This window comes from Onychomys torridus, chromosome 15, assembly GCF_903995425.1.
Source record: "Onychomys torridus chromosome 15, mOncTor1.1, whole genome shotgun sequence".
NCBI lineage: Eukaryota > Metazoa > Chordata > Mammalia > Rodentia > Cricetidae > Onychomys > Onychomys torridus.
Window position 1 is genome coordinate 73,144,743 of NC_050457.1, and position 27,574 is coordinate 73,172,316.

The following is a 27,574-nucleotide window of genomic DNA, read 5'->3' on the forward strand; positions in this document are numbered from 1 at the left end:
GATTTATTTGTTAGTTAGTTGGTTTGTTTATTTATAGCTGGATTGCCCCGGGATGGAAAGAAAGAAATGGAGTAAAACGAAAGATGAAGCAGGTTGCAACCAGGTGGCAGGTCTGTGAAGAACGGATGTTATTAAAACAACCTGTGCTGGACACACGCGGGCACTGTGAACACTGATCTCTAGTTACCGAGCACTTGTTCATAGGCCCAGGCCACATCGAATGGCAGCCCCTCTGAGACAGTGTTCCATCAGAGGGAGAAAGGAGACAGCTGTGCAAATAATGTCCACCCTGTCAAGTACTGATGACAACAGATAAGGAAGACAAGAAGTAACTGGGGAGGGGCTTGCACGAATGTGTTCCTGATAAGACTTATCTATCACAAAAGACTCTGCCAGCACTACAACCTTGGGCAATGGTCACCACAACCTCCCACCAAAAATAGCTCCTGCAAGGATGTCTGTTTAACCTTAGACTGTTGGCCCCCCTCCCCAGTTATAACTCTTTAAGCCAAGTAATAGTTTCAAAGCACTGTATGCAATCCCGAGGCTGCTTCTGATAATCTTGTTGGTTGTTCAATGTAGCATGGTACATACATTCTCATTCCAATGGTCTGTAAGCCCCTTCCCCCTTTTCTCAGGGCTAGTACTCTTTCCCCTAACTCAGAGCCTCTTTGCACATCTTAAGCAAAGGTCCTGCCACTGGGCTACATTCTCAGTCCAAAGGGAATCTCCAGGATTTGTTATTTAGATGGACATACCTCCAACAGTCTGCCTCCCAGAACCGACTTTTATCCATCGGTGATACACACAGACACAAATGTTGGTGTTTTTATGGGGTGCTTCCATGGACAAGAGTTCAGTAGGTATTTAAACTGCAGGAACTCCCCAGCCGTTCATAAAAATAGATTAAGCATTTTGATAACAACTTTGTTTGGTAGAATATATCTTCTTTGTGGTTTTACTTGAATCTCTGTGTGTGATGTGCATGTATGTGAGTGAGTGCGTGTGGGGTGCCTGTGTGCCGCAGAGTACATGTGGAGGTCAGAAGACAATCTCAGCTGTCTGTCTTTGCCTTCTGCCTGGCTCACTGCCGTGTATACCAGTCTAGCTAGCCCCCGTCTCCTATCTCTTCTGTCCATCTCCCCACAGGGCCACTGGTATTGCAGCAGCTTGTGTGGGATGCAAACGCCGGTCCCCGGCTCGCACAGCTACCCTCAGAGTCATCTCCTCAGCTTCTGGAATACTCTATCAACTGTTCGAGGCACACAGAATTCAGTCATTGTTATAGGTTGATAGTGCCCCCGTTTAAAACACCGGTACTAAAGGTGACTAGAAGCACACTATGTCCAAGATGGTGAGAGGGGCTTGTATAGAAACCAACTCCTGTACCATGCTGGATACCGGGGACTCGTGGTAGTGAGGAAGCCATTCTACCTCTTTACTGGAATAGAGAAAAGAACAGGCTACCAACACACCACTGAATTCTCAGCCTCTCCAGGAAATGGATACTTCAGGGTGAGTCCCCAAAAAATCAGAGGTCGAGAGACTTGCAAACATCACAGAACTCAACTCCTGTAGATACAGAGGCATTCTCTTTTTTTGTGCAGTTTTCAGAATCTAGATGAAAACATTTAAATGTTGACTTACAAATGTTGAGTCAGTTAGGGGCGAGAATTAGAGACAGTTCAGTCCAAATTATTAGAAAACCTTAAGACTTGAGGCAGTCACTGAAACATTGTTCATATAACTTCTCCCGGGAAAGATTCATAAGCCCTGGAAAGCCAGCCCCTCTCAAACAAAGAAGGCAGCACATCTCTGAAACTGCCAAAGTCCGCATTCGGGTCCAGTGTGGTTCCAAGAGACTACTAAGCTGTCCGCAAGCTGGAGCTGGGTCACCCGGCTATGAGAGAAGCTGTACCAGGGATAAAGATTCCCCAAGGGGAAACAGAGAAACATAGTAACATCATCCTGCCACGGTGACGTCGCTGATAGTCCCGCAGACAGCCAGAGAAGAAATCGGGACCATTGTACCACTAACCCTGACCAGGCACGTACTTCCACCACTTCATGCGGTCCTTTCTACCTCCCCTTCGAGACAATCCTATGTATTTCGGAATGAAATCTCCGAGCCTCAGGTTCTCGGGAGACACCTCGCGTGGGGAGGAGCGAGCTGAGGAGGGAAGACCATTACCTTTGCACGTAGTGGATCAGAAACATGGCCAGCAGGACCCGGTTGGGGAGGCTGCCCAGGCGCGCGGCTGCAGGGCGGGCGCTCTCATAGAGCGGCCAAGCCATCGAGGGCAGCTCCTGCAGGAACCAGGCGGGTCGCGCCGGCACTTGGCGGCCGGGAAACTGCGACGAGTAGCGGCCGTAGGGAGAGCCCACCAAACTGAGAACTGCGAAGATCACAAAGGCCATGAAACCCTCTAGGTAAGCGAGAGCATCCAGCAGGCGCAACTCGTCCCAGACCATAGTTGAGGTCGAGCAGCGTGCTCCATGCCGGGCTGTCCAAGTGAGGCCACATATAAGCCCGGGAGGAAGGCGCAGAGCAGCCCACGCGAGCCAGCGCCCCAGCGGTGTGTACCTGCCCAGGGGAGGGGCGAGCCACCTGTGCAGGCTGCGACTGGACCACAAGCTAGCACCATCAGACCTTACCCTCCCGCAGGGGTTCCCAGGGAGAGCCCGATTGCGCAGAGCCCCGCCCACACAGAGAGCCCCGTCCCTTCCCACCCGCGATCCCGCTACACATTGGCCTGGAGCTCGTTTGGCACTCGGCCGGGCGAGAAGAAGGAAGAGCAAGAGCCAGGAACTCAGGGACCCGCCCCTTCTCTCCTGCAGCCGGAGCTCCGCCCTCAGAGTCCCAGCGTCCAGCTTACCCCGCTGTGGCCCCGTCCCTTGGCTCTAATTGCATCCCGCCCCGCCCAGCTCTGCAACCCGAGCCACGCCCCTCCACCGCGTCGCCTCCTTGACAGCGGCGGCGCTGCTCGCCTCTCTGCGCACGCGCCGTGCTCAGGTCGTCCAGGTAGGTGCCTGAGCCTCCGTGGAAGACGGGATTGATGGAGGCTCAGCGGCGTTGGGGGCTGCTGTGGGGAAACATGTTCCCTGTAGGGCGACCACCCTTTCGTCTCGTGCTCTTTCGGCAAGAGAGTGTTGCGTCCTCCAAGGCATATTTCTTGCTGCCCCGGCGAGGACCCGGCCGCGGGGTCCTCGGGGAGCAGCCGGAAGTACGGCGTGCGAGCTGGCTGTCGCCGGTCGCTGTGTGCGCTCCGCGTGTGCAGCCGCGTGGGCCATGGGGCGGCGGGCGAGGGGCCGGCGGCTGCAGGCGCAGCCCGAAGGCGCGGAGGACGGCACCGAGGGCGGCAGGAAGCGCGGCCAGGCGGTAGGCGCGGGGAGAGAGGGGCGCCCCGTGGGCTCGGGCGTGGAGGTTTGCTCGTGGGCCGGGTTAGCGGGCGTGGGGGCTTCGCTCACCCCTCGCTTTCCTGTTAGGACTGGGAAGGTGGCTATCCCGAGATCATCAAGGAGAACAAGCTCTTCGAGCACTACTATCAGGAGCTCAAGATCGTGCCCGAGGGAGAGTGGGACCAGTTCATGGGCTCTCTCCGGGAGCCCCTCCCGGCCACGCTGAGAATCACTGGTTACAAAAGGTAAGACAGATGTGTCTTTCCTGGGGATGTGGACTTGGAGGATCTGGACAGGGAGATAGGGTGCAGGGGGGCAGCCTAGGTTGCTTCGGCGTTGCAGGTGGAAGGACCAGAATATGAATAGAAAACGCAACCCGAGAAAAAGACTTGGTTCCTGGAGGTGGGTGAGCGGATGGGTCCACCTGAGGAGCATGGGAGATTTGTGGCATCTCATCTGCCTCTCTTCCCCCCACCCCCGCCCATCATTGTACATCATCCCCAAGATGTGTTGCACATAAAAATGAAGCCGGGCAGAAATGCTGTATTGCATTCGCCTTATTTTGAAGGTGTGTCCAACCTGTGCTCCAATGCAGCACAGTAAACTAGAAGGATTTTTTGTTTCATTCAGTTGGCTCTGTTGCTTTGCAAATTGAATTCTTAAAAATTAACAGTGACGTACTGTTAGAAGGCTGCACACCCCTGGATGATTAAGGAACATTTCAGAGTTGGTTTTAGTTTTAAAAATATTGTTAGTCTTAAAGTTACCAAATCCTACCAACTCAGCTTTTTAGGTCACTGTGAAAATTGCTTATTTTTTCATAGCCACGCCAAAGAGATTCTCCATTGCTTGAAGAACAAGTATTTTAAGGAGTTGGAAGACCTGGAGGTAGATGGACAGAAAGTTGAAGTTCCACAGCCACTAAGCTGGTAGGTAGAAAATCCTCCCTCGTGTTGGGTGTTTCTTGGATTTTTATCTTATTTATTTACTTGTTTGTTTATGTTTTTGTCCCTTGGGTGCATCTCTCAGCTCTGTAATTGCTGTTGGCATAAAGAGCCGGGGTGAACTTGTCCAGCATCTTAGGTTATTTTCCCTGATGCTTTTGTGAACGTCAGACTGGTGTGCACATGTTCGGAAATGACTTGCTGATCATGCTTCCCACACCAAGTTCAGTCTGTTGGTGTTGGGTCCAACCTCTTCTTTGATGCTTCTGAGTGGCTTCTCTCACTTCTGTTGATAGCCCCTCCTTTCTTTCCCACACCAGAGTTTCAGGGTGGAAGCTCTCCCTTCGGGAAGGGAGAACAGACTCTGATTGGCAGAGCCTCACCACAGGATGGCACAGCCTCCAGACAGGCTCAGTCTTGCACTGTGTCCAGCAGCCAAGCACTCCTGCTCCCATGATATCTCCCACGATCATATTACCTGTGATCCTGAGCCTGAGGCATAGGATAACTCATGTAATACCTGAAGTGCCCCCTAACAGCCCAGATGTTCCGGAGATACCTGAATGAACAAACTTACAGAAGTTTTTAATTATGGTTTCAGATTTCAGATTTGGGGATAGAATTTTCACAAAAGAAAAATATCTTTTAACTCATTGCTATATAAGGGTGAATTTAGTATGTCTTTACTGGTAACTGGAAGTTTTGACTATGTTATGCTTTTTATTTTGAGACAGGATCTCATTATGTAGCTCTGGCTGGTCTGGAAGTTGCTGTGTAGACCAGGCTGGCCTCAAATTCACAGCTTGAAGGCCCCGACTCCTTTCTGTTGAAATCAAAAGCCTGTGCCACCATGTCTGGAGCTTTGACTATGAATTGGAGCTGTCCTCAGTTATTGTTGGGTAATCTTTTTGGTGACAACCCAAGATTAGGGTTTTGTTCATCATGGAATGCAGCTGGCCTTTCTCACTGGCCATTTGGATTTGTGGTATCCTCAGCATAGTTAGGCACAACGTGTTCATTTCAATGGATACTGGATGTCAGACACTGAAGTCAATGTGCAGCAATGATCCAAACCTAATGTCACTGCTGCAGAGTGCAGAGACCTGAAGCTTTATGCAATCCCCCCTTCTAGATTATGCATTTGAGTTAGATTTTTATAGTTTGGAGTGACTCGCGTGTATGTTGCTGTAGTTCAGTTGCAAGTCTGTTGTAGTGAGTCGGTGAGAAGGAAGATGTGCCTTAGCTGCTTTGGTTGTTGACTAGCTAAGGTCCGGAGGCTTCTCAGCATCTAGCCTTCATCCCCTGTAACAGACAGCTGACTGACCTTTTGTTGAGCCTTGGTTTGAGACTTCAGCTGGTGGTAGTGGTGCTTGTGTGTTGCTTGATGTGGAGGCTTCTGGTGTCTTAGTTTCTCATGGAGTTACTGCTTTACATCTCACCTGAAGACATGTGTTCCATAAACCTTGCACAGGGATTGGGCAGAAAGGCTTTGCAGATGAGGAAGCCTCTGTTCACTGGCCTCAGTCCGTAGAAAGGTCCTTCAGCGTGCATCTCTAGGAAGCAGGTCCACTCAGGCCAAGTCCTTGTAGTCATTCTGCCCTTCACTTTCCAGCAAACTCCACAACACACTCTTTGAACAGCGCTTTGAACACCACAGCTGAGGCCTGTGGCTGCTTTCCTGTGTCGTTGTCTGCAGTTGTGTGGGGGTGGGGCAGAGCCTCCCGAAGCTTCCAAAGAAGCGTGGGGAAGGGAAGTGGCTTTCTCTGCCAGTGGCCGGCAGTAGCTGCTGCTGTGCTTAGTTTTCTGAATACAGCTGGAGTATGAAAAAAGATGGAATGCTTTCGGTTCCTAATGGATAGCTTTTCCCATTATCAATGACAGTTATTTCATCAGGTTTACATGTCAGTGTTGGACACTTGGAAATCTCAGCAGCCATGCAGTGGCTTTCTGGGACTTGTGGTTTTCTCTGTTCAGAATGCAGCCATAGGGTATTCTCTCTAGCCTTTGGCCACATTGCGGCATAATATAAAAAGATAGCAGGGCTGCTTCTGTCTTCAGAAAAACCTCAGATGGGTTTTTAACTAAGATACTCATTAAAAAAAAAAAAAAAATGTCGATGGAGTTTTCTTTGTGCCACCAGCTAGCAAAAAATGACACACTTATTATTAATTATGAAACCTCGGCCTATAGCTTAGGCTTGCTCCCTTAGATCTTTTTTTTTTTTTTTTTTTTTTTTGGTTTTCGAGACAGGGTTTCTCTGTGTAGCTTTATGCCTTTCCTGGAACTCACAGAGATCCGCCTGGCTCTGCCTCCCGAGTGCTGGGATTAAAGGCATGCGCCACCACCGCCCGGCCTCCCCCTTAGATCTTATAATTGAATCCATTTCTATTCATCTATGTGTTGCCACGTGAGTCCTGGCTTTTATCTCCCCTCTGCATGTCTGTTCCCTTTGCCTCTGCTGTTGACTCTCCATTCTTCTTCCTGGATCTCTGTCTCCAGAAGTCCTGCCTAACCTCGTTCCCTGCCTAGCTATTCGCCATTCAGTTCTATTCAACCAATCAGAAGATGCTTTGGCAAAGAGACATCTTCACAGTGTACCAAACAATTATTCCACAACAAATATACATGTTCATGGTTTTTCGATCTTAAAAGTACATGTTTGAAATTATTTGCCATTGCTTGGTGAGGTGGCATAAGCCTTTGATCCCTGCACTTGGGAGGCAGTGGCAGGCAGAAATTTGAGTCCAGCCTGGTCTATGTAGGGAGCTCTAAACCAGCCAAAGCTGCACATGAGATCCTGTCTTAAAAATATATATATGTATTTGCTGGCTATTCTAAAGATGTATGGTCAATTTGTTTTTTATTCATTTTTCACTTTTGTATTTAGCTATTTGGAAGTTTTAAAACATTTTAATCACAAGATCAATAGCTGTCATACTCACTACAGAACTTGAAGCTTACCATAGTAAACTTACACCTTAACTGTTGAGACTAGAAACTGACCCATGAGGAGGACCGTAGAACCTATTTACTCAGACTGTGTGTAGGTTGCTTGACTTGAAGTGCACATTCAGTTATTTCTAGTAAGTCTAAGTGGCATATGGCGTTCACGTTGATGCTCTGGTGACTTGGTAATTTGTAGATATACTGTCATTGGTCACAGGCAAGTTTGCGATTGCCAGAATTATATCAAAGTTGGCATTTTATTCCTCTGTTTCAGGTGACACGGTGGTCCAGCAGATTTCTCAAATACAACACTAGGAGCCCAAACTGGGGGTCTCTATATTACTGCATTTAGTGAACCAGAACAAATACTTCAGTTTTTAGCTGCCTGGTAATGGAACATATCTTTGCAGTACTGTGTGAGTGGAGGGCGCTGTGTGTAAAATCCAGTCAGTTCCATTTTCGTAGTTTACTAGACAGAACTTATCACATGTATCTTAAAGCATGGCTATTGAGTAGGGTCTTGTGATGCTAAAAGTTTGTTCTCTGCGTCAGTCCCAAGTTCCAATTCGTCACTTGTGTCTGTTTTCCAGTCAGCCTGATTTCATTGTTCCAGCTGCTACCATGGCTACAGATTGATACATAGAACCTTGGTGACCTGCATTGCTAATGGAGTTCATTATTGTGCCTCAGGTGTAACAGTCAGCAGTGACACACAGATTGATCACTGTCTGGCCTGTTAGACATTGGGTTAACTAGGCATGGTGAGCATTGTTCTGTGGGTCATATCAGAGCCCTCATCTCTGCCATTGTGGACTGGTGATGAGGTACAGGCCAGATGTGACCCATTTCCCACTCACTGACCTCATAAAGATAGAATGTCCATGGAGTAACACAGTTGGCAAAGAGGCTTTATTCTTCAGCCCTGGTCTAGGAGTTAAAAAACGAGCATCATGGCGGTTTCCTCCTTTGTTGCCTTGTAGAACTGCTTTGTATAGTTTAAGAAAATCATGATGAGATATTTGTCAAACACTTAAATATCTGCTACACGTGCCTTATTGTTTGAAAATGGTGAATTTCTTAACTTTCATCTCGTCTCATTTAGGTACCCTGAAGAACTTGCCTGGCATACAAATTTAAGTCGAAAAATCTTGAGAAAGTCCCCACTGTTGGCAAAGTTTCATCAGTTCCTGGTTAGCGAGACTGAGTGTGTAAGTTGGTTCTGTGGGTGTGCTGGGGGCCTGACAACACAAGTGCTGGAACTGGCACTGTAGAGGGCATAGGCAGGACACACGAGTTGAGTGTCTGGATAGTGATTCCTCTGCTGCCTGTTTCAGTCATGCACTCGTGAGGATAGTAAGTTCACCTGTCACAGTGGCCAGTTTGTCTTACTGTCTCCTGTGGATTGGCATGGCTGTAGAATCTGGATGAGTGCAGGACTAGGCAGTCACTCATGGACTTGTGTTTAGTGTGTACTCCTTTTCTTAGATGTGCTGCATTCTACTTACTGTCATACATACGAAAAGTACAAGATTTTAGGGCACTTAGTGGACTGGAGGTAGTCTAGTTTACTTTTAATGGCGTTTCTGCACTTTATCCTGTTGAGTCTTGCCATGTAGCTTGAGCAGTGAGAACAAATGCTTGTAGCTAAGTGTAGCTGGGGTCCATGGTACTGTCCTTCAGGTTGCTTCCAGCGGCTTCAGTCACAGGTCTGTAGCCAGAGGTGTCCCCAGAGCAGACACGGTCTTTTCATGTGGTGGGTAAGTGCGCGTCCTGTCGCTTTCTCTCTTTTGGAACTCGGGTCCCCCTCCTCTTGTCCACCTCTTTCTGGTCAGGTGGCCCTTCTGTGCCCTAGACGCAGTGGGCTTCTTGTTCACCAGGCTTCAGAAGTACTGTGGTTCCTGTACTTCTTTCCTGGCACCATTGCCAATCTGAATGTCAGTCACCTTGCTCAGTTCCAATTCCTGCCTGTTTCCTACCACCATGGCTTTATGCCAAAATAGGTAAAGGGCATATATTTGCCACCTCCCTGTCTGTACTGTGCTCTGCCCAGCTCCTTATTTGTGGGAGTTCAATAAAAGATTCATTGGTGAGCATCAGGTTTGTGCCTTAGGGAGAGCAGAGGCTGTGGGGACCAGTGTGGTAGGCAGCTAGTGGGTAATGGAAACCCCGTTTGTGGAATGAGGAGGTGCCTGTTTGGAAGGAAGGCTCCTGGGTTTTATCAGGAGCTAGGTAGCGAGAGCTGTGAGTGAGAGCTGGCTTTGTAACTTCTGCAGAGTTCGGAACAGGGGTCACATGGGTAGACCGGCAGCTCGTGTCAGTGTATCTAGGTGAGTGAGTCAACGTACCGGGGGGTCACTGCTGCCCAGAGACTGCGAGAGCAGTGGCAGGTGGAACCCTTCTGACTGTCCAATGCCTGACTTGTCCTGCGTCAGTGTTCGGCCAGTGTTTTGGGTGCTGAAAAGCTGGTGACTTAGAGTTGTGACTGCGGCAGTGCTGGTCTGTCTCCTGCCCCGTCTGCCAGCTCTCATGCTCTGGGAGACGACGACTCAAGGTGGTGAGAGCTGTTGGACAGCTACAGGCAGCATCGGTGGCTGATGGCCCGTCTCTGCAGAAGGTGCTTAGATCTAGAAAGTGGACATGCAGGCTCCACGATGAAGCAGGCCCGGGAAGAGAAGAATTACTGCCTAACAGCCGCTTTCTTCCCTCCTGGCTACTTGCTGCTCTGTAGATAGGAGACTGCCCTTGAGGACACTTGTCCAACCCTGTGCTTACGAGGACCTAGACTGGTACTAGCCTCCAGTGTCATACCCAACAGTCTAGCCCTGGTGCTAGTGGGTTGCTCTTAATGATCTTTAGATAGCAAGCAACTATCCATTCACTCAGAACTCTCCTCACTGAGTCTTTTGAGTGATAGTGGAGTTTTCTGTTCTCAGAGGTTACGGGATCTTTTCCTATTGCACTCAACACTTGCCTCATTTGAAGTGCTGTTTTTCTTACTGTTCCTGGTTTTCTCCCCAAGGGTAACATCAGCCGGCAGGAGGCAGTCAGCATGATCCCCCCACTGCTGCTCGGCGTGGAGCCACATCATAAGGTAGTGTACCAGAAAGAAGATGGGAAGTAGGTGTGGGCAATGATTGTCCACTCTGCTGAGCCCTCTAAGTGGGAGCCTTTGCCTCCTCCTTTCTTTTGATAATGGTATGGACTCGAAGATTTTAAGTAAATTGATGGCTTGGCTTTGTCCACACAGCCGTCTGGGAGCAGTAAGAAGAGGGAAGACGTGAAGGGAGTGGTCCCTGCTGTGGGGCTGCCATTCCCTGTCATGCTGGGGTGACTCTTCTTCATTTCCATTCTGCAGCTCCCAGCCTCGTTCTGTTCCCATCCCTGTGCAGGCTGTGCCTCTGTCACTGTGTGACTTCTTGGTTTTACGAGCAGAGAACGTTCTCTCCATCGTGTAAAAGTGCAGTTTAGGTCTTGGAATGCAAGTCAGCATATTAGAGTGACTCACGAGATGGTTTAAGATCAAATGTAGAGTATTACAGCTTTTAAAAAGTGATGCATTCTTGTTTGTTTGGTTTTGTAGATCTTAGACATGTGTGCGGCCCCTGGATCAAAGACCACACAGTTAATTGAAATGTTGCATGCAGACATGAGTGTCCCCTTTCCAGGTAATCACTGAGGGGCAGGGAAGCTACTTTGGTGGGTTGTGGGCCAGGAAAAGTCCTCTCCTTTCCTGTTTCCTGGGCAGTGAAGTCACCTGTGACTAAACCTAAGGTAGCTCACTGTTGATGAGTTCTCAAACCAGCACGAACAGACTCTGAGACCCTTTCTGTATGTGCTATGTGTAATAGGAAATGGGCAGGTGTGTGTCAGGCCTGGCATCGTATGCAGACCTACTTTCGAACTTTGGTAGTACACCTCTGCTTGGGTCAGTTCCTGCCATAGGTGAGAAGCAGTGGCATGTTGTTCTTAGGTGTTGCTGTTCTCCACCTCCATCCCTTCACCTTTCGGCAGTGGGTTGTGGCAGCGTAGGTGCCGTATTTGAAGTGGGATGTGATGTGCAGTGGTGTGGGGAGGTGGCAGAGTGCTCGTGAGGTGGCAGCCGTTTCTGCATCTGCCAGTGTCTCTTGTGCTGGCTGTCTGAGCAGCCAGCTGCCCGGCATGGTTCTCTCCCCTCTTGTTTGGTTGTCATTTTTTTTTTAAAGCCCTCGTAGATAATAATTCCCCCCAAAGCATCTTTGTTACCTGTTTTTAATGTCTCCGTGTTGTCAGTGAAGGGCCTTCTTAGCTGGCAGGAGCAGTTTTCTGTGTGTTCCTGATGTCTTAGGCTCCTTGATGTTGGGAAGGATGATCCTGCCTGAAATGTTGTTAAGCTTCTTTTGTCTTATTTGTTGGAGTGTCGGGGGATCCAGGAATGAGCAGGGTCACTGCTTGGGAAACTTTCCAGGGGTAGTTCTGAGCTTGGGACACCAAGTACCATGTCCCAGGGCCCGTTGATGGTCTCAGGTGATGAGACCCTGCCCCAAGCCGGATTTTCATTCTAGAGCAGAGCTCTGGCACATGGGCAAGGTTTTGTGTGCCTTTCTCTTTGTCTCCCTCATAATTAATAATCCTAGAGAAGTCATTAGCACAACAGTTACAGCTCAGCGGTGCAAAGTAAATAGCTGCTAACAAATGAGACTTGAGGTTTTGATATTTTTGGGTGCCTATAAAATCCACATGTTGACAGCTCCTTTTCGATTTCCTAGGAAATCTTGATTTCAGCTCTTACATTTCACAGAGCTTTCCTTCTCACCTGCCGACCAGAGGTTATGGTTATGTGTTTCAGGGAATGATTCCACTTCTGCTGCATCTCACCTGACTACAATTTTATGTTCCTAGAGGGATTTGTTATCGCAAATGACGTGGACAACAAGCGCTGCTATCTGCTCGTTCACCAGGCCAAAAGGCTGAGCAGTCCCTGCATCATGGTGGTAAATCATGATGCATCCAGCATCCCTAGACTCACAGTGGATGTGGACGGAAGGAAAGAGATTCTCTTCTATGATCGAATTTTATGTGATGTTCCTTGCAGGTATTTATATTAAGAGACCAGAAAGCCCCAAATCTATCAGGACCTCCATGTAGATTAGATTAAATGAAGTGGCACATGAACACGGTGGTGCATGTGGTTACTGTGGCCAGGAGTGTGGACAAGGGCGTTATGTTGCTGGGATAGAACAGAGTGATTAACAGCTCCAGAAGAGGGAGCTTACCATGCACTCATGCACACACACACGCACAACCCAGGATGTATTTCGGGATATCACTGGATCCATTTGCATCCCAAGTATTCTCTTCTTGGAGGGTGTATATTAAAAATGTCAGGGTTTTCTATTAAAGTTTGTTACGTAGTTCAGTGAAAGGAATTTAAGAATTGAAACCTTTGTAATACTCATTTTATCTGTATCTTGATACTTCAAATTTAATGGCATAAATGTTAGAATTTGACTTTATGTGTAGGAACATTGTCTTACAAGGAAAGATCCTGCCCTGTTATAGACATCAGCTCAGAAGTAGATAAAAATCCAAGCAGTTAACATTGTGGATTTGTGGGGACCAGAGCTCAGAATCTGCCTGAGAGAACCTATCAAAGTGATTAGGAAACCTCTTTGGAAGGATGTCATTTTGTTAAATATTTACTGCTTGTAGTAGAACTTAGTTTGAAAATTGTAGCTGGTAATGCTAAGTGTGGCTGAGTTAAAATGCATGGAAACTGAAACTTTAGAAAGTATGAAATTTAAGAGCATGGACTACCGTAAATAACTTGCAGCATGGTAAGTAAAACTTTTAACGTTCTGTGTGAAGCGTTATAAATTAAATACATGAGTCATGAATTCTCTTGTTTCCTTGGTTACAATATTCTTTAACCTTGAGGGTCCTGTTTTCTACCCATATGGTCTTATAATCAAAAGAAAAAAACATTTTTTATATTGTGAAAATAAGTTAGTCTTACAAGCACTTGGTTATAGGCTAAAGAAATTCCTGAAATTATGATAGGGTTTCTACCATATGAGCCCTCACATCCAGCTAGGGTAGGGATTATATATCAGGTGTTGCCAGTCTCTTGGACCTGCTCCTGAAGCACAAAGAAATGAAGCTTTGCAGAGTCAACAGCTAGGGCAAGAACAAACCCTGGTAGATGAAACAGGACAATAGGAGCCTGTCCTGTAAGGTGCACGTGCATTGATTTCTGTCAAATCAGTGGAGGAAGTGAGAAAATTGGTAATAGTATAAAATCGGCTTGATTGATTTGCTGTGGCAAACCTTTACAAGTGTGATTCTGGTTTTGAAATGTCATTTTTTATTAATCAGGTTTCTAAATAACTTTTATGTAAGGGCATGTGTTCTAGGTATACAGATTGATGTTGCTGGTACAAGCTGAACATCCTAATTTGAAAATTTAAAGTGCTTCAAAAGCCAAAGCATTTGAGTCCTTGTCATATCTCCAAGTGAACCACACCTGAACTCAAGTGACAAGTCACAATCAAAACACTACATGCACAAAATGGCATGTAATTATCTTCAGGCCATACTTGTAAGGTATATAAAAAAAAAAAAAATAGATTTGTATTTAGAATTGGTTCTCCTCACATACTTCCAAAGACACCCAGAACTTGTTTTCTCTGGAGCGTTGTAAATATGGAATACTTGTTCCATGGAAAGAGTCTCTTCAGGGTTAAATGAGGTTTTCTACTCCTGTACTTCTTCCTTTTGGAATTGAATGTTGAGGTGTCGTGCTCTGAAAGCTGAAGTAAAAAGACACTGTCTTCTATGAGGATAGACATGCTTTAGTCAGTATTTATAATACCTGCTTTGCAATTCAGCTTGGGTATGACATGCCTGTCAGACATCTACCCAGGCAGGGGTTCAGCTTGTTAAATATCTTCTTTCCAGTGGTGATGGCACGATGAGGAAAAACATTGATGTCTGGAAGAAATGGACCACCTTAAACAGCTTGCAGCTCCATGGGTAAGTGAACTGGTTAGACTTGGAGACAGGCAAACTGCCAATATGCTTTGTTTCCTGACTGACCATCTACAGCTGGACACATACATGGAGCCACCGTTAATAGCTACCTCATGAAAGTTTACTTGAATACTACAAGTTGGTTTAAAGCAGTGGTTCTCAACCCTTTGGGGGTCAATTGTCAGATATCCTACATATCCATTATTTACATTATGATTCACAACAGAACAATTGCAATTATGAAATAGCAATGAAATAATTTTATGGTTGGGGTCACCACATGAGAAACTGTATTAAAGGGTTGCAGCATTAGGAAGTTTGAGAACCACTGCTTTAAAGTCTTTAAGAGTAGTAACTGCTCAAGGCCAGCCTGGACCACAGAGTGAGTTCCAGGAAAGGTACAAAGCTACACAGAGAAACTCTGTCTCAAAACAACAACAACAACAAAAGATTAGTAACTGCTATTTTTGTTCTGTCAAGATGCATGTTTATTTAAATTGAGTTTTATGACCATCTCACATAACATTTGAAGCATGCATTTCCTCTCATGTAACTAACCTTGGATTTCTCAGGGTAGCATCTCTGTGCTTAGTATTCCCTTGTTTGTTTGACATTTTTTCACACTTTTTAATTTTATGTGTATGAATTTTTTGCCTGAATGTATATATGTGTGCCTTGTGCCTGTGGAGGTCAGAAGAAGGCATTAGGTCCTGGGACTGGAGTTATAGATTGTCACGAGCCACCGTGTGGATGCTGGAAACCAAACCTGGTCCTCAACAAGTGCTCTTAACGGCTGAGTTACCTCTTTAGCTCACACAGCATTTTCACTGGCTCTCTCTATGGAGTTTGGTGTCCTTTTTCTTTTAATATGGAAAGCACATGTCCTTCAGTGTGTAATGGGATGGTCTAGTAAAAACTGACTACAGATTAATAATTTAATTTTGCTTATTAAATGGTACTGGTTTTGTAAAGTGGAGGAAAGGATTTATATTTTTCATAGAAAAACCACATGTATGAATAAATTTGGAGATTTTTGATAGAGAAATTCTCCAAATGTTTTACTTTTCTTGTCAAAATGTTAAGAAACATGTGACAGAACAGAAAAAATATAAAGTAGATTTCTTTTTAAAGAATGAACACCGTGACTTATGTAAGATTACATGCACTTCATGTCTGTGTGTGATGAAGGAAGTAGGTGTTCTGTAGCCTCAGCTCTGTTGTGTTAACCTGCAACCCTCCCTTAGCCTGCAGCTCCGGATTGCGACTCGAGGTGCTGAACAGCTGGCAGAAGGGGGCAGGATGGTGTACTCCACGTGTTCCTTGAACCCTGTCGAGGATGAGGCGGTGATCGCTGCTCTGCTGGAGAAGAGTGAAGGTGCGCGTGCGTGCTGGTAACAGACAGTGAGCATGCTGCGGCTGGTGGGGAGCTGGGGTCTTGATTGTTTGCATGTATGTTTAACCTGTTGCCTCTAACTCTTAAGTGAGCTGTCATAGTTAAAATAGGTTTCTGTGATGCAGTTGTCATATTTTGTTAATTGCTTGGAATCTAAAGGCTTGAGGACACAGCTTTGCTCATTTTCCTCTAATGACAAAATGATTGCCATTATGTAGGTCCTTACTACGTTGGTTTATGTAGAAGTGTTTAATAGGGTAGAATAATCCCATGAACTGTAGCACAGTATGTTAGGGACTGACATTACTATGCAGCTTTTTACCATTGTCCATCTCACTTCCTCATCCTGCAAAACTGAGTTAAGTCACTGCGTCCCCTCGAAACCCCTCCTGCTGCCAACATTAGGGTTTTCCCCTGGACTTGTGGGTGGGTCACATGGTAGCTGTCTTCTCTTCATGGCCTTATTTGCCTCAGTACCAGCAGGTTTCTGTCAGGGGTTCATTCCATGTGTGAACTGAACAGTACCCAGTTGTCTGGGTCATTAGTGGGTGACACTTGGATTTCTACTTGGAACTTCTGTGGACTTGAGGCTGTGAACAGGGTGTGTTAAGAGTCTCCTAAACGGCCTGCTCTCCCTGCTTTGGGATGTGCCTCTAGAGGGGGATTGCTGAACCCTCTGGTAACTCTTCTTGTGTTGAGGACTTAGAGGGCTGCTGTTTTTACTGACAGCATCATTGTACAGCTCGTACACAAGGGTTCCAGTTGAGTCATGTCCTTTTTAGACTCGTGATTGTTTTTGTTAATATCCGTCCGACTGATTGTAAGGTCTTAGCACACAGAATTACACTGAGACATCAGACAGGCAGCATTTTCAAACCGTATTCCAAAACAGCAGTTTTCATGATGCTTTTTAATTAAAGTGCTTCAGTTTTAGAATTTTGTTGAAGTGTTAGCTGTTCTCTATTAACTTTACCTATTGGGGTTTTCTTTTTTTTTTTTTTGGAGCTGAGGATCGAACCCCGGGCCTTGTACTTGCTAGGCAAGCGCTCTACCACTGAGCTAAATCCCCAACCCTCTATTGGGGTTTTCTAAAAGCAAACAGTAGGCTTTCTCCATGTTTCAATGTCACAATCCAGCAGTGTGCCACCCTCACAAACATGGAGGAAGTTAAGCTTAATTAGGGAAGTGCACTCACATATCTTGATGCATGGCACCCACCACCTGCCATCCCTTGCCTTATGTGTGTTGCAGCTCTGGCTGGTCTGGGTTGTGTAGTCAGCCCTCAGCTGAGTCCTTTAGACTGAAATTTAATACATGTATGTATTCTTACACATTGGCCTTGGTAAAGATGGAATTTTGGAAAAGTTGTTTTGGTAGTCTTTAACTTCTCAAAGTGCAGGTGGAGAAGGGAACAAATGAGGTCATACCCTCAGGCATTCTGGGTCAAGTGTGAAGGGCGATGGTGGTGCATGCCTGAAATCCCAGCCCTGGGGAGGCAGAGGCAGGCAGATCTCTGAGTTGGAGGTCAGCCTGGTCTACAAAGCAAGTTCCAAGACAGTCAGAGCTGTTATACACACGGAAAAACTCTGTCTCTAGCTGTCCCCCTCCCCCAGATTGGACTTGCTCATATTTATGTCTGTGTCAGCTGTACTTTTAGGAAAAACGGGATTCTGGTAACTAGACTGATAGAGTCCATGTCTACATGGGGCTACAGCCTAGCCCTGAGCTCTGAGAAGCAGTCAATAGACTGATCATTTGTAGCTAGTTTCTGTCACTGCTCAGTCTCAGGGCTAATCCAGGAGTAGGGCCTGTGCTCTCAACAGCAGGAAGAGGGAGGCAGAGGAACTGGATTCAAGGCCAGTCTGAGTCAGAAAGCCCAGGGTTGGGGATGCAGCTTGGTGATGACAGTCCTTGGCTGGCATGACCAGCCCCAGCAGTGCAGAAACCTCTGAGGGTAATTGTAGGATTTGAGGGGTTCACACTGTTTGGGGTGTCTTTTTATTGATATAAAAATGACTTTGGTTTCTCAGTGATTGGTGACTAGTTTTCCTGACTAGTGTGGATACTAAATGCGGCTAATCTCACCTCAAGCACAGGCTTGATGGTGACAAGGGCCTTCTGTCGTCAGGCCTGGCATTTGGGTCTAGTCGCACGCTTTAAACAGAAAACAGCAACAGAAAGTGCTTACATTCTGGGAAATCAGGGAATGTCAAACACTCTAAGAGTTGACATATGCTTTGGTTAAGCACTGAAGGAGTGTGGTCAGCGCTGTGGCTGGACAGTGCTGAAGCTGGAGGAAAGGCAGCTCACAGGCATGGAGACTGTAGATTGGGTGGGCTGGAGCTCACCCAGCGCCAGCTCTTCTCCTGGATGCAGCTGTTTGCCCCACTGGGTGGAGAACCAGTGTCAGGTGTTGTGTTTGCTTTGAAGGAGGAGGTTCTTAGAGCAGGCTGCTTCTGTGAAAGGCCTTCCCACAAGGGTCTCCGTGGGGTCCTTTGGTTTGTTTTTTGGGGTTTTCTTTGCTTCTCCAAGGAGCTTTGTTACTGTTCTCCACAAGTGTGTATTGGTAGCTACTTAAATGGTGACTGATGCCCCTACTGTACAGCTTCCTACAGTGTCACTGTAGAGACTGCAGGACTGGAGTGTGTCCCCACTGTCCTGCTGTAAGGTTGCTCCAGTTGTGCATGACTTTAGAAAACCTCCTGGGATGTAAAACTTTGTGATTAAACTCAATTCTGGAGTGTTTGACAAACAGGTGTGAAGATGCAGATCACCTGACCAGTATGTATTGAGTTTTCATTTGCGTTTTAAGAATACAGATAAATGACTTTTAGTAAAGTTACAGAGCTGTCTGTCCCCACAGTCCAATTTGAGGCCATTCTTTGTTCCCAAAGAGGGTTCTTTGTGGCCGTTAGCACTCACTCCTGGCCTACTCAAGGCTGGCCTTCCCTGGACATTCTTAGGATGGAACCACGTTGTATGGACTTGGCTGTGTTTCTTTCAAGCCGCTTTCTGTCCATGGCTGGCCTTCCCTGGACATTCTTAGGATGGAACCGTGTTGTATGGACTTTGCTGTGTAAGCCACTTTCTGTCCATGGCTGGCCTTCCCTGGACATTCTTAGGATGGAACCGTGTCGTATGGACTTGGCTGTGTTTCTTTCAAGCCGCTTTCTGTCCATGGCTGGCCTTCCCTGGACATTCTTAGGATGGAACCACGTTGTATGGACTTGGCTGTGTTTCTTTCAAGCCGCTTTCTGTCCATGGCTGGCCTTCCCTGGACATTCTTAGGATGGAACCGTGTTGTATGGACTTTGCTGTGTTTCTTTGAATGGGCAAATGTGGGGCAGCCTTTGGGATTTTCCTCGTATATGTTCCTAGGTGCTCTTGAGCTTGCTGACGTATCTGCTGAGTTGCCAGGACTGAAGTGGATGCCTGGAGTCTCCCAGTGGAAGGTAATCCTGCAATGAGGGCTTTAGTTCAGAGGACCCAGGGATACCTGAAGGATTTAAGAGCTACAGACATTGGAAAACATTCATGTTTGGGTGTTGTGAATCCATGCACAGATTCTATTTAAAGACATGCTATATTGCCTATATTTTTCTCTGTTTTTGTTCCTCATAGAACCTAGCTTTGCTTTCATCGAAAAATTAAAGCCTTCATACCTTTTTGAGTGGGGGGAGGGAGGGGGTTGCAATTCAACTTTGCTTTTATAAACAAAACAATTCGCCTTTGATCTCCCTGTCCACACAGTCTGAGATTTGGTTGTTTGGTTGTCTGTTTGTTTTTTTAAATAAGTAAATAACCTGGTCAGACAGCTTGATGATATTTATCCTGGACTTTGGGATGAAGGTATTTCAGTATTTTTAAAAGATGCTATATAAGTTATTTGCCATGCATGTTTTAGCTTTATCTTTGCAAATAGTCTGATTTCTCTAGAGAGACAAATTTACTCTATGCTATGAGCCCTGTGTACGGGTGTGCCCTTCATTGTAGTAGTGCTGCTGGTCTCTCTGCAGGTCATGACTAGAGATGGGCAGTGGTTTGCAGGCTGGGAGGAGGTTCCCCAGGGCAGGCATACACAGATTCGACCTACTATGTTCCCACCAAAAGACCTGGAAAGACTACAAGAGATGCATCTAGAGCGATGGTAAGTTTGTGGGTACTGTGGGCTTTGGAGTAGGGAGATGGTCTGTTGAGTTGGTGAAGTTGGCACCCGGTGCTTGCTGTTACAGTGTTGACAAATACTGAAACTAGTTAGAATCTCAGAGTTAATCCTTTGGAAACTGCATGAGCTTTCTATCCTTTACTCGTTAGTGTATAGTAATTGTACAGAGCAGTGGCTTCATTATGATGGCTCTGTAAATGCTGCAGTGTACCTGGATCGTGGCAGTATTGCTCCATCCGTGTGTGATTGCCCTTGTCTTCCTCCACTCCCTCCATGAACTTTCAGACCATATGAGTGGGAGCCCTTTGTGAGGGGGGCTGAGTTTGCGAGAAGGGAAGATCAGATCATTTGTATGACTTTTTATATATACATATATATATACTGTTTTAGCCTTCGAATACTACCACATCATCAGAATACTGGAGGGTTCTTTGTGGCAGTATTGGTCAAAAAAGCATCAATGCCATGGAATAAACGTCAGCCAAAGGTAAGGGCTTTTAAATCAAAACTGTCTAACAACATGTGACCTTACTACTTGTTCATCCAAGACAAACCCTGTAAGAGTTAGTTCACTTCAATGCAGAGCAAAATGGAGGTTTTGAGGGGTAAGGATGTTTAGAGAGGCTAAGCCTGAAGGAAAGGAGATTCATTCATCTGAATTTCAGATTTTCAAAAAAGCTGGCAACTTCTCACAAAGAGATGGTGAGAAAGGCTGTGTGTGGGTAGCACACTCTGTCTTAAAGTTCAGCTACTTAGCAGCAGCTGAAATGATGTGCGATTGACGGTGGGCAGGTCTAGGGGCTCTTACATTGTCCTCCACCAGAGGGTTCATTCTGCCCTGTGTGTACTGGCCATGAGTGAGCAGTCATGGGAAGTGGTGTCTCGTGGCCTTCCCAATCTCCATGTGATTCCCCTCTTTGTTAGCCTAGCCGTTATTATGGCTCATAAGTCAGACTTCTGTGGTTATAGACTGTGGCCTGGAATTGTTGTGCAAACCTGTTTCTTCAAGATCATCTTGGATTAGGAGTAGGACTGTTCAGCTTTGGAAAAACAAAGAGGAGCTGTTTTCGCAAAGGATTGCAGCCTACTCTGGCCACAGTTGCAGGTGGCCAAGGGTAACTGTTTGGCTTCTAACTGATAAAGGCAGAGACCCTGTGCTTTTGGGTATTCACCGTGAACTTGGTGGGCTAGGAAGGTCCTCACTTTGAGACTGTGGCCTAACCCCTTTGGAGTAAAGCTTAGAGCTGTATTCTCTCCAGTTAGAGGTAGGATGCCAGCCATAGGAGTCTTTCCAGTAGTGTGCTTTCAAAACAAGAAGTAGCATTAACTAGACTAATGCATTTTACTACTAATTTACTAATGCCAATGTGTTTAAAAGGCTGTTTCCAAGTAGTCAGCTGAGGTTTCCTTGTGTTTTCTTACAATGTGTTTTGACAGTGGCATGCATTTAGTTATTAGGAGCTGGTATTGAAACTAGAATCCTTTCCTATGCTAAGCACATGCTCTACCGGTCAGTTCTACCTCTAGCCCCAGTAGTGTGTGCCCTGGAAGTGATGTGTCTTAGTTTGTACTAGTGACGTTTTCTGTGCTCTGTATCCATAGCTGGTGGTTCTGAGCTGTGGTGAGTGTGTTGTAGGTTGTCCTACATTGAAGTGCCTTCTGGCTCCGTGCCTCTTCTGCAGTGTAAAGGTTGATTCCCTTTGATGAGTTGTCTTGCTTTTTAGAGTATGTTGTGTCATTTGCAGGGTTCCATGTTTCTCTCTTTCTCTCTCCTTCTTTTCTGTCTCTTACTTAGTTTGGGTGTCTGACCTGCCCTGTGTGTGAGTGTGCAGGGACACACTTCTTGTGAGGTAGTGTGTTAACAAGTCAGTCATGGGGAGCAGAGAACACTCAGAATCAAAGCCACAGACATAGATGCTGTGCTGTGTCTTTTCAGAGGAGCTGTGGACAGTGGGCTGTTTGAGATGTCTCTTGAGACTGTTGCTGTGACTTGGATTTGGCTCTTATAGCTTGCTGACCTGGGGAAAATTTGGAACTTGCCTGCACCGAAGCTCCCTAAATTGTAATCTGACAGTGGATCTGAAAGATCTAACTGATCTTCTCGTGTGTAGAGAGTACGGCTTTGTAGACTTTTCAGTGTTGCTAGCGGTTGAGACCCGGGCTGTGTGTGTGTTGGGCAAGTGTGCTAGCATACCGAGTTATGTCCCCAGGCTTAAAGGAGCTTCAATGTGCGACTGAAACCTTTACTTCTACTCCAAGCCAGTTCTTTACCCCAGTTCCTGAAACCCTGAAAGAGTGTTCTCCTAGTTACTCACGTCCTGGAGCAGTTCCAACAGCCCTCTTTTGGTTAAGTTTCCTCAGTTATGTGCCTGTGCCTAACACTGTAGGACCCCTGGTTAGCACATTCTCACATTCTCCTGAACTTCGTGTGCCTTAACCAGAGCAGACACGGGGCTACTGAGCGAGAACAGGCTGGCTCTGTAGGCCTCCACGAGGGCCAGCCTGTGGTGTTCCTTGTGGAGCCACTGGAGAGTTGAACGGTGCCTGCTAATTCCAGTTATAAGAGCAAATTCTAAAAGTGATAGTTTTAAGAAGAAAATTTTGTTGTCTTGCAATGCTGTAGAAAAATAAAACTGGTTGATTGAACATGATAGCTTTACTTTTCTTGCAGTGGTGAAGTGTGTTGCTTTAGTGTGAGAATGAACTTGTTCCCCTCGACAGGTACAGAGTAAATCTTCAGAGCCCAGGGAGAACATAGCATCCAGCCCTGTGGGTGCCACAGAGAAGAATCCTGGTGACCTCCCTGAGCTGGATGGTCACGTGATCATTGGAGCTGGTGACTCAGAAGTCACACACACCACCGAGAACAAAGAGAGCAGTGAAAAGAAAGATGGCGTTTGTGGGTGAGGAAAACTGCATCTGGGCATGTCAACCAAGTGGGACCCCAGAGCCTTAGCCATGAGGATTTCCGGAAGCGAGGACAGTGTAGAATGTGTTACTCTCTGCACTGGGTGCTGGGTGGGACCACGTGGGTGCGGTGGTAGTGAATGCCCTGCCATACTTGTTGACTGCCTTATCACCACCGTATCCCCTCCTCAGCCCTCCTCCATCAAAGAAAATGAAGTTGTTTGGATTTAAAGAAGATCCGTTTGTGTTCATTCCTGAAGATGATCCTTTGTTCCCGCCTATTGAGTAAGGATCCTGCCATTTGAATCCCACTGTAGAAAATTCACTGTAGCAAAGCCAGGCCATCACCAGTCACATACAGCTGGTGTTTTGTAGTTAGAGCCTTCCTCCTGACGGTGCCTTAGAGCTGGGTAGTACTGGAGAGGTGAAGTTAGCTGCCAACTCGAACCCAGTGTCGGTTCCTCTTGCTCAATTGAGCACAGCAGGCAGTGGCCGAGGTCCCCAGTCTGCTCTTATTTAGGATATTTAGGAAGTCTGGGTAGGAGTGGGATTACCCTGCATGGGGAACACAGAAAAGCATACACTGTAAAACTTTGTTTGCCCAGTGCGGGAGTCTGGTCCTCACCCTCGGAATGGCAGCTAGCAGAAGGACTGCTTTTGGAGCAGCCCTTGACCTGGCTGTCCTCAGGCACAGCCTGCTTGTGCTCTGGGCAGGGTGGACTGTGTCTGGAGGTAGGTCCTGTTGGGAGCTGTGAGGTCCATAGACGTCTGCCTTGGGCTGGCTGTAAGCAGCGCCACCTTGTTGACAGGAAGTTCTATGCCTTGGATCCTTCGTTCCCGAGGATGAACTTGTTGACTCGAACTACAGAAGGGAAGAAGCGGCAGCTCTACATGGTCTCCAAGGAGCTTAGGAACGTGCTGCTGAACAATAGCGAGAAGATGAAGGTGGGGGCGCTACGGACCGCGAGCAGGACCTTGCACATGCTCTCGGGTTCCTTGGGTGGAGCAGGTCCCAGTGCCCCGGTTTTGTTTTCTTCCAAGACAGTTTTCCTTAGGTTTGCCAGCCTTCTGGCTGTGTCTTCTAACAGTGCCAGCGGGAGCTGCCCTGTTCCGTCCTCCAGGGTCTGCTGGGCCGTTAGGGCAGTGACATGAAGTGCCTCTGTCTGGATGCATGCTGAGATACGTGTGACTTCCTGTGTTTAATTGTTCATGAGCTATGGGCATAGAAGTGGTGGGACTATGAGTTGATTCTTGGAAAACTGTTCCAGAAAGGGTTGTTTCTCTTCCCATCCCTCCAAAGCTGCTTACAGGTAGCCATGGTACCCTACAGTGGAAGAGGCTGCAGTAAACAGTCGTCCTGATTTCCTGTTTCATCTCATTTTAACTCACAGGTCATTAACACCGGGATAAAAGTCTGGTGTCGAAATAACAGTGGCGAAGAGTTTGACTGTGCCTTCCGTTTGGCACAGGAGGTAATTTGGAAATGGAAAGTCTTAGCTGTGGTGGTGTGAGACAGCCAAGAGAGGTCCTTATGGCATGCCACTAGATTTCAGTACTTCAAGACTTGCTGGAGCTGACCAGGCCACCTAGAAGGTCTTTGAGTTCCTGCAGGGTCTTGACCCAGGGGAGGGACTTCAGTCAAGTCACGAACCCTACAGGAAAGCTCTTCAGTAAAAATATCCAAGGGAGCACTGCTGCACTCTTACAGGGGATATATTCATTGTATCGATTTCTTAATTGAATTACCCATGGGATCATGGTGCTTTCTCGACTCTTACAGGGGATATATACGTTGTATCCATTTATTAATTCAAGAATTGTTACTGTGTCAATGGAAGATGTGAAGACACTGTTGACCCAAGAGAACCCATTCTTCAGAAAACTCAGCAGTGAGGCCTACAGTCAAGTCAAGGACTTGGGTGAGTAAAGGGATCCAGAGGCTGGCTTGTGTTACCTTCAGGAGGCCTGCAACAGGCAACACCGGTAACAGGTGTTTCTACTTGTAGGGCACATGTAGCAGTTCAGACAGGCCCTCTGTATGGGTTCCACATCCTCAGATTCAACCAGTCATGGATTGAAAATATTTGAGAGAAAAAAATCATGTCTGGCTAGGGATGTGCTCAGTTGACACAGGTCCTCCTTAGCGTGTTCAGAGCCCTGACTTTGATCCCCTTAAACTATGTAAACCAGGCCTGCCTGTAACCCCAGCACTTAGGACCTGAGTCAGGAAGATCAGATAGTTAAGGTTATCCCTGGCTGTGCAACATGTGATCTGAATAACAACTGTGGATAGGACGTTCACTCTGGAGGGAATTTTAAGTCACCTACAGATAACATTACAGAGGCTCTAAGTGGGCTCTGTGCAAATTCTTGTCATTTCATCTGAAAGACTTGACCCCTTTTTGAGGGTTATTTCCCTTGTCCCTGTGGAATCCCGTCTGCTACTAGGCAGTAAGTACCCCCTGAGTTTGTAAAGCACTTGGGCCTGACTCTTTAAGCCCTGTTTGGCTGCACTTTGCTGTTCTGGACATTACTTGTCCTGGTCATGGGGCCCACCTCTTGACTCTTCTTCTGTTCAGGTTTCCTATGTTAGTTCCATGAGACCCACAGTCTTGGTTGCACCATCCTCTTACATACAGCTCCTGAACTTCTGTGTTGGGTCACTAAGTCATGGTGGTGACATCTTCACCAAGTCCCTCTTCCTTTGTTTGCACTCTTCTCACAAGTGTCTCTGGTGCACACAGACAGCTCACTCTGCAGCTGCAGGGTCCTGGGCTTGTATGACCTTGGCTCACCCTGGTGTGAGCCACAGGCATGCAGTCTGGAACACTCCTACCCCCAGTCCATCTCCACAGGACTACAGTTCAAAGGAGAGATTATTTAAAAAGAGACCGGAACTTTAGATTTCTTCTTTTTTCCATCTTACATGAAGGTTTATGTTATATCTTTCATTGATGATTATGTATGTGTGGACCATAGTGTGCATGTAGAGGTCGGAAGACAACATGTGGGAATTGGTTCCTTCCTCACACTATGGGTTCTGGGATCGAGCTCCGGACTCCAGTCTTCAGGTTTGGACAGCAAGCACTTTTCCCAGCTGAGCCGTCTGGCTGGCCCTCGTCCTTCTTTGAGGTGATGAGGTATTGGACATGGTAACTCTCGTGTTATTTATTCTGGGCTGGGTCCAGGAGCTGGAGCTTTAACTCATTTAACTGTGAGTATTGAGAAGTAACCAGTAGTTAACTCACAGCCTCCTGCTCCTTTGAGAGTTGTCCTCTTGAAAACCGCACACCCATCTTAGTTGTGGCCACTAAGTGGAAACCTTGGTACATGTGTCTGTTTCTCTTTTCTTCCAGCAAAGGGGAGTGTTGTGCTGAAGTATGAACCGGATTCTGCGTAAGTGTATATGCCTCATTGTCGGATAAGTAGCTGGGCGTGGCTCATGGTGTAACTGCAACACTTGAAGGCCAAAGCCAGAGGGTCCCAGGCTACAGGATTTTCAGGGCTTACCCTTTGGGGAGTTCCAGGTAGTAAGGGTGGCAGCTACTGAGTGGCAGGAACCACAGAAAACTGACTGTATGCGTGGTAGGAATTGGGGCTATGGGTACAGCACTTTTTTTTTTTTTTTTGAGAGGTTGCATGTTAGTATCATTCGCTGTAGCTAACATGATGCTTAATGCTTACAAACTTCTTTGTTGGCAGGAATCCAGATGCCCTCCAGTGCCCCATTGTGCTGTGTGGGTGGCGGGGAAAGGCTTCTATTCGAACTTTTGTACCCAAGAATGAGAGGCTTCATTATCTCAGGATGATGGGCCTTGAGGTGTTGGGAGAAAAGAAGAAAGATGGGGTCATTCTTACCAACGAGAGTGTAGCCAGTCCAGAGCAGCCCGAAAATGATGAGGATGCCGAGCAGACAGCACAAGAGGCCACCCTCACCAGCTGTGACCCAGCTGCAACTGAGCCATCCCGGTGAAGATATCTCCACACACTGAGCTGGTATCATCCCTTGGTGTCTGAGATAAGATCCAGAATGTCCTTGGCTTTGAAGTGTATTGTTAGGGCCTGTACATGGATGGATGGCAGCAGTCTGGGAAGAGTTGTATTTTCTAGCATTTAGGAGTCGCTTTGGCAGATTGGATCTGTGTTTCTGCTTCTAAAGGCTGATGCAAAACAGCCTTTGTAGAAGTTCAGGTCCCTTATTGGGCCAGTATTGGCCTAGTCTTTTAAAAATTATTTATAGTAAAAACTACAACTCTTTGGGAAATGGCTCTATGCTTTAGTAATGTTTGGACTGCACATTGGTGGGCCATGCGGTGATGCTGACACCTGAGGCCTCAGGTGACTTCTGTGCCTTTGGGATAGAGTGAAGTAAGCAATCCCAAAATGAAGACTGATGAATCATGACAGTTTTCTGCTTATCCAGCAGGTGCTTTAAGTGGGGTTCCAATTATTTGGGTCATGAAATAAAGAGCTATTATGATCATGTGTCTAATCATGTGACTGATTTGCCCTTAGTTGGCTACTGGGAGAGAAAGCCCTCTTGTCTCTGGTATAGACATTGAAGCAGGGCTAGCTTGGGGTTGTCAGCCAGTGTGTCTTGAGCACCTTCCAGCTTCCGTGAGCTGCTCCAGACTGGACAGAGGTGTGCTGGATCCTTGCCCTGGTTTAAGCACAGAACCAGCCTCATGCTGCTTGAACCATTAAGGGTTTTGGCGTTTAAGAATGGAGATATAGAGCAGCGTGGAACTCTACTGTTCCCTGCCTGGCTTCCGGGAGGGCTAGCCTAGTCACGTTTTTCCTCCCCAGCAGTGACCA

The 27,574-nt window shown here is 46.8% G+C and overlaps 2 protein-coding genes across 2 annotated transcripts in view; one reads left to right on the top strand and one right to left on the bottom strand.

Annotated features, from left to right (window-relative positions):
* Nucleotides 1–2,847, bottom strand: part of Srd5a1 (steroid 5 alpha-reductase 1) — a 38,965-nt gene extending 36,118 nt beyond the window's left edge. Inside the window, exon 1 of the mRNA XM_036206880.1 lies at nucleotides 2,192–2,847. Coding sequence (XP_036062773.1) covers nucleotides 2,192–2,472 — 281 coding nt within the window. The 5' untranslated portion in view covers nucleotides 2,473–2,847. The remainder of the gene's footprint in view (nucleotides 1–2,191) is intronic.
* A 334-nt stretch (nucleotides 2,848–3,181) lies between these two features.
* Nsun2 (NOP2/Sun RNA methyltransferase 2) lies at nucleotides 3,182–27,242 on the top strand. The gene is made up of 19 exons (XM_036206878.1): nucleotides 3,182–3,379; nucleotides 3,487–3,644; nucleotides 4,224–4,328; nucleotides 8,392–8,497; nucleotides 10,309–10,380; nucleotides 10,870–10,954; nucleotides 12,168–12,360; nucleotides 14,223–14,297; nucleotides 15,539–15,669; nucleotides 19,066–19,139; nucleotides 19,704–19,834; nucleotides 20,243–20,339; nucleotides 22,574–22,755; nucleotides 22,952–23,044; nucleotides 23,569–23,704; nucleotides 24,151–24,231; nucleotides 24,540–24,678; nucleotides 26,116–26,155; nucleotides 26,462–27,242. The coding sequence occupies exons 1-19, from the start codon at nucleotides 3,290–3,292 to the stop codon at nucleotides 26,730–26,732; spliced, it is 2,259 nt and encodes a 752-aa protein (XP_036062771.1). The 5' UTR covers nucleotides 3,182–3,289; the 3' UTR covers nucleotides 26,733–27,242.
* Nucleotides 27,243–27,574: the final 332 nt, after the last annotated feature.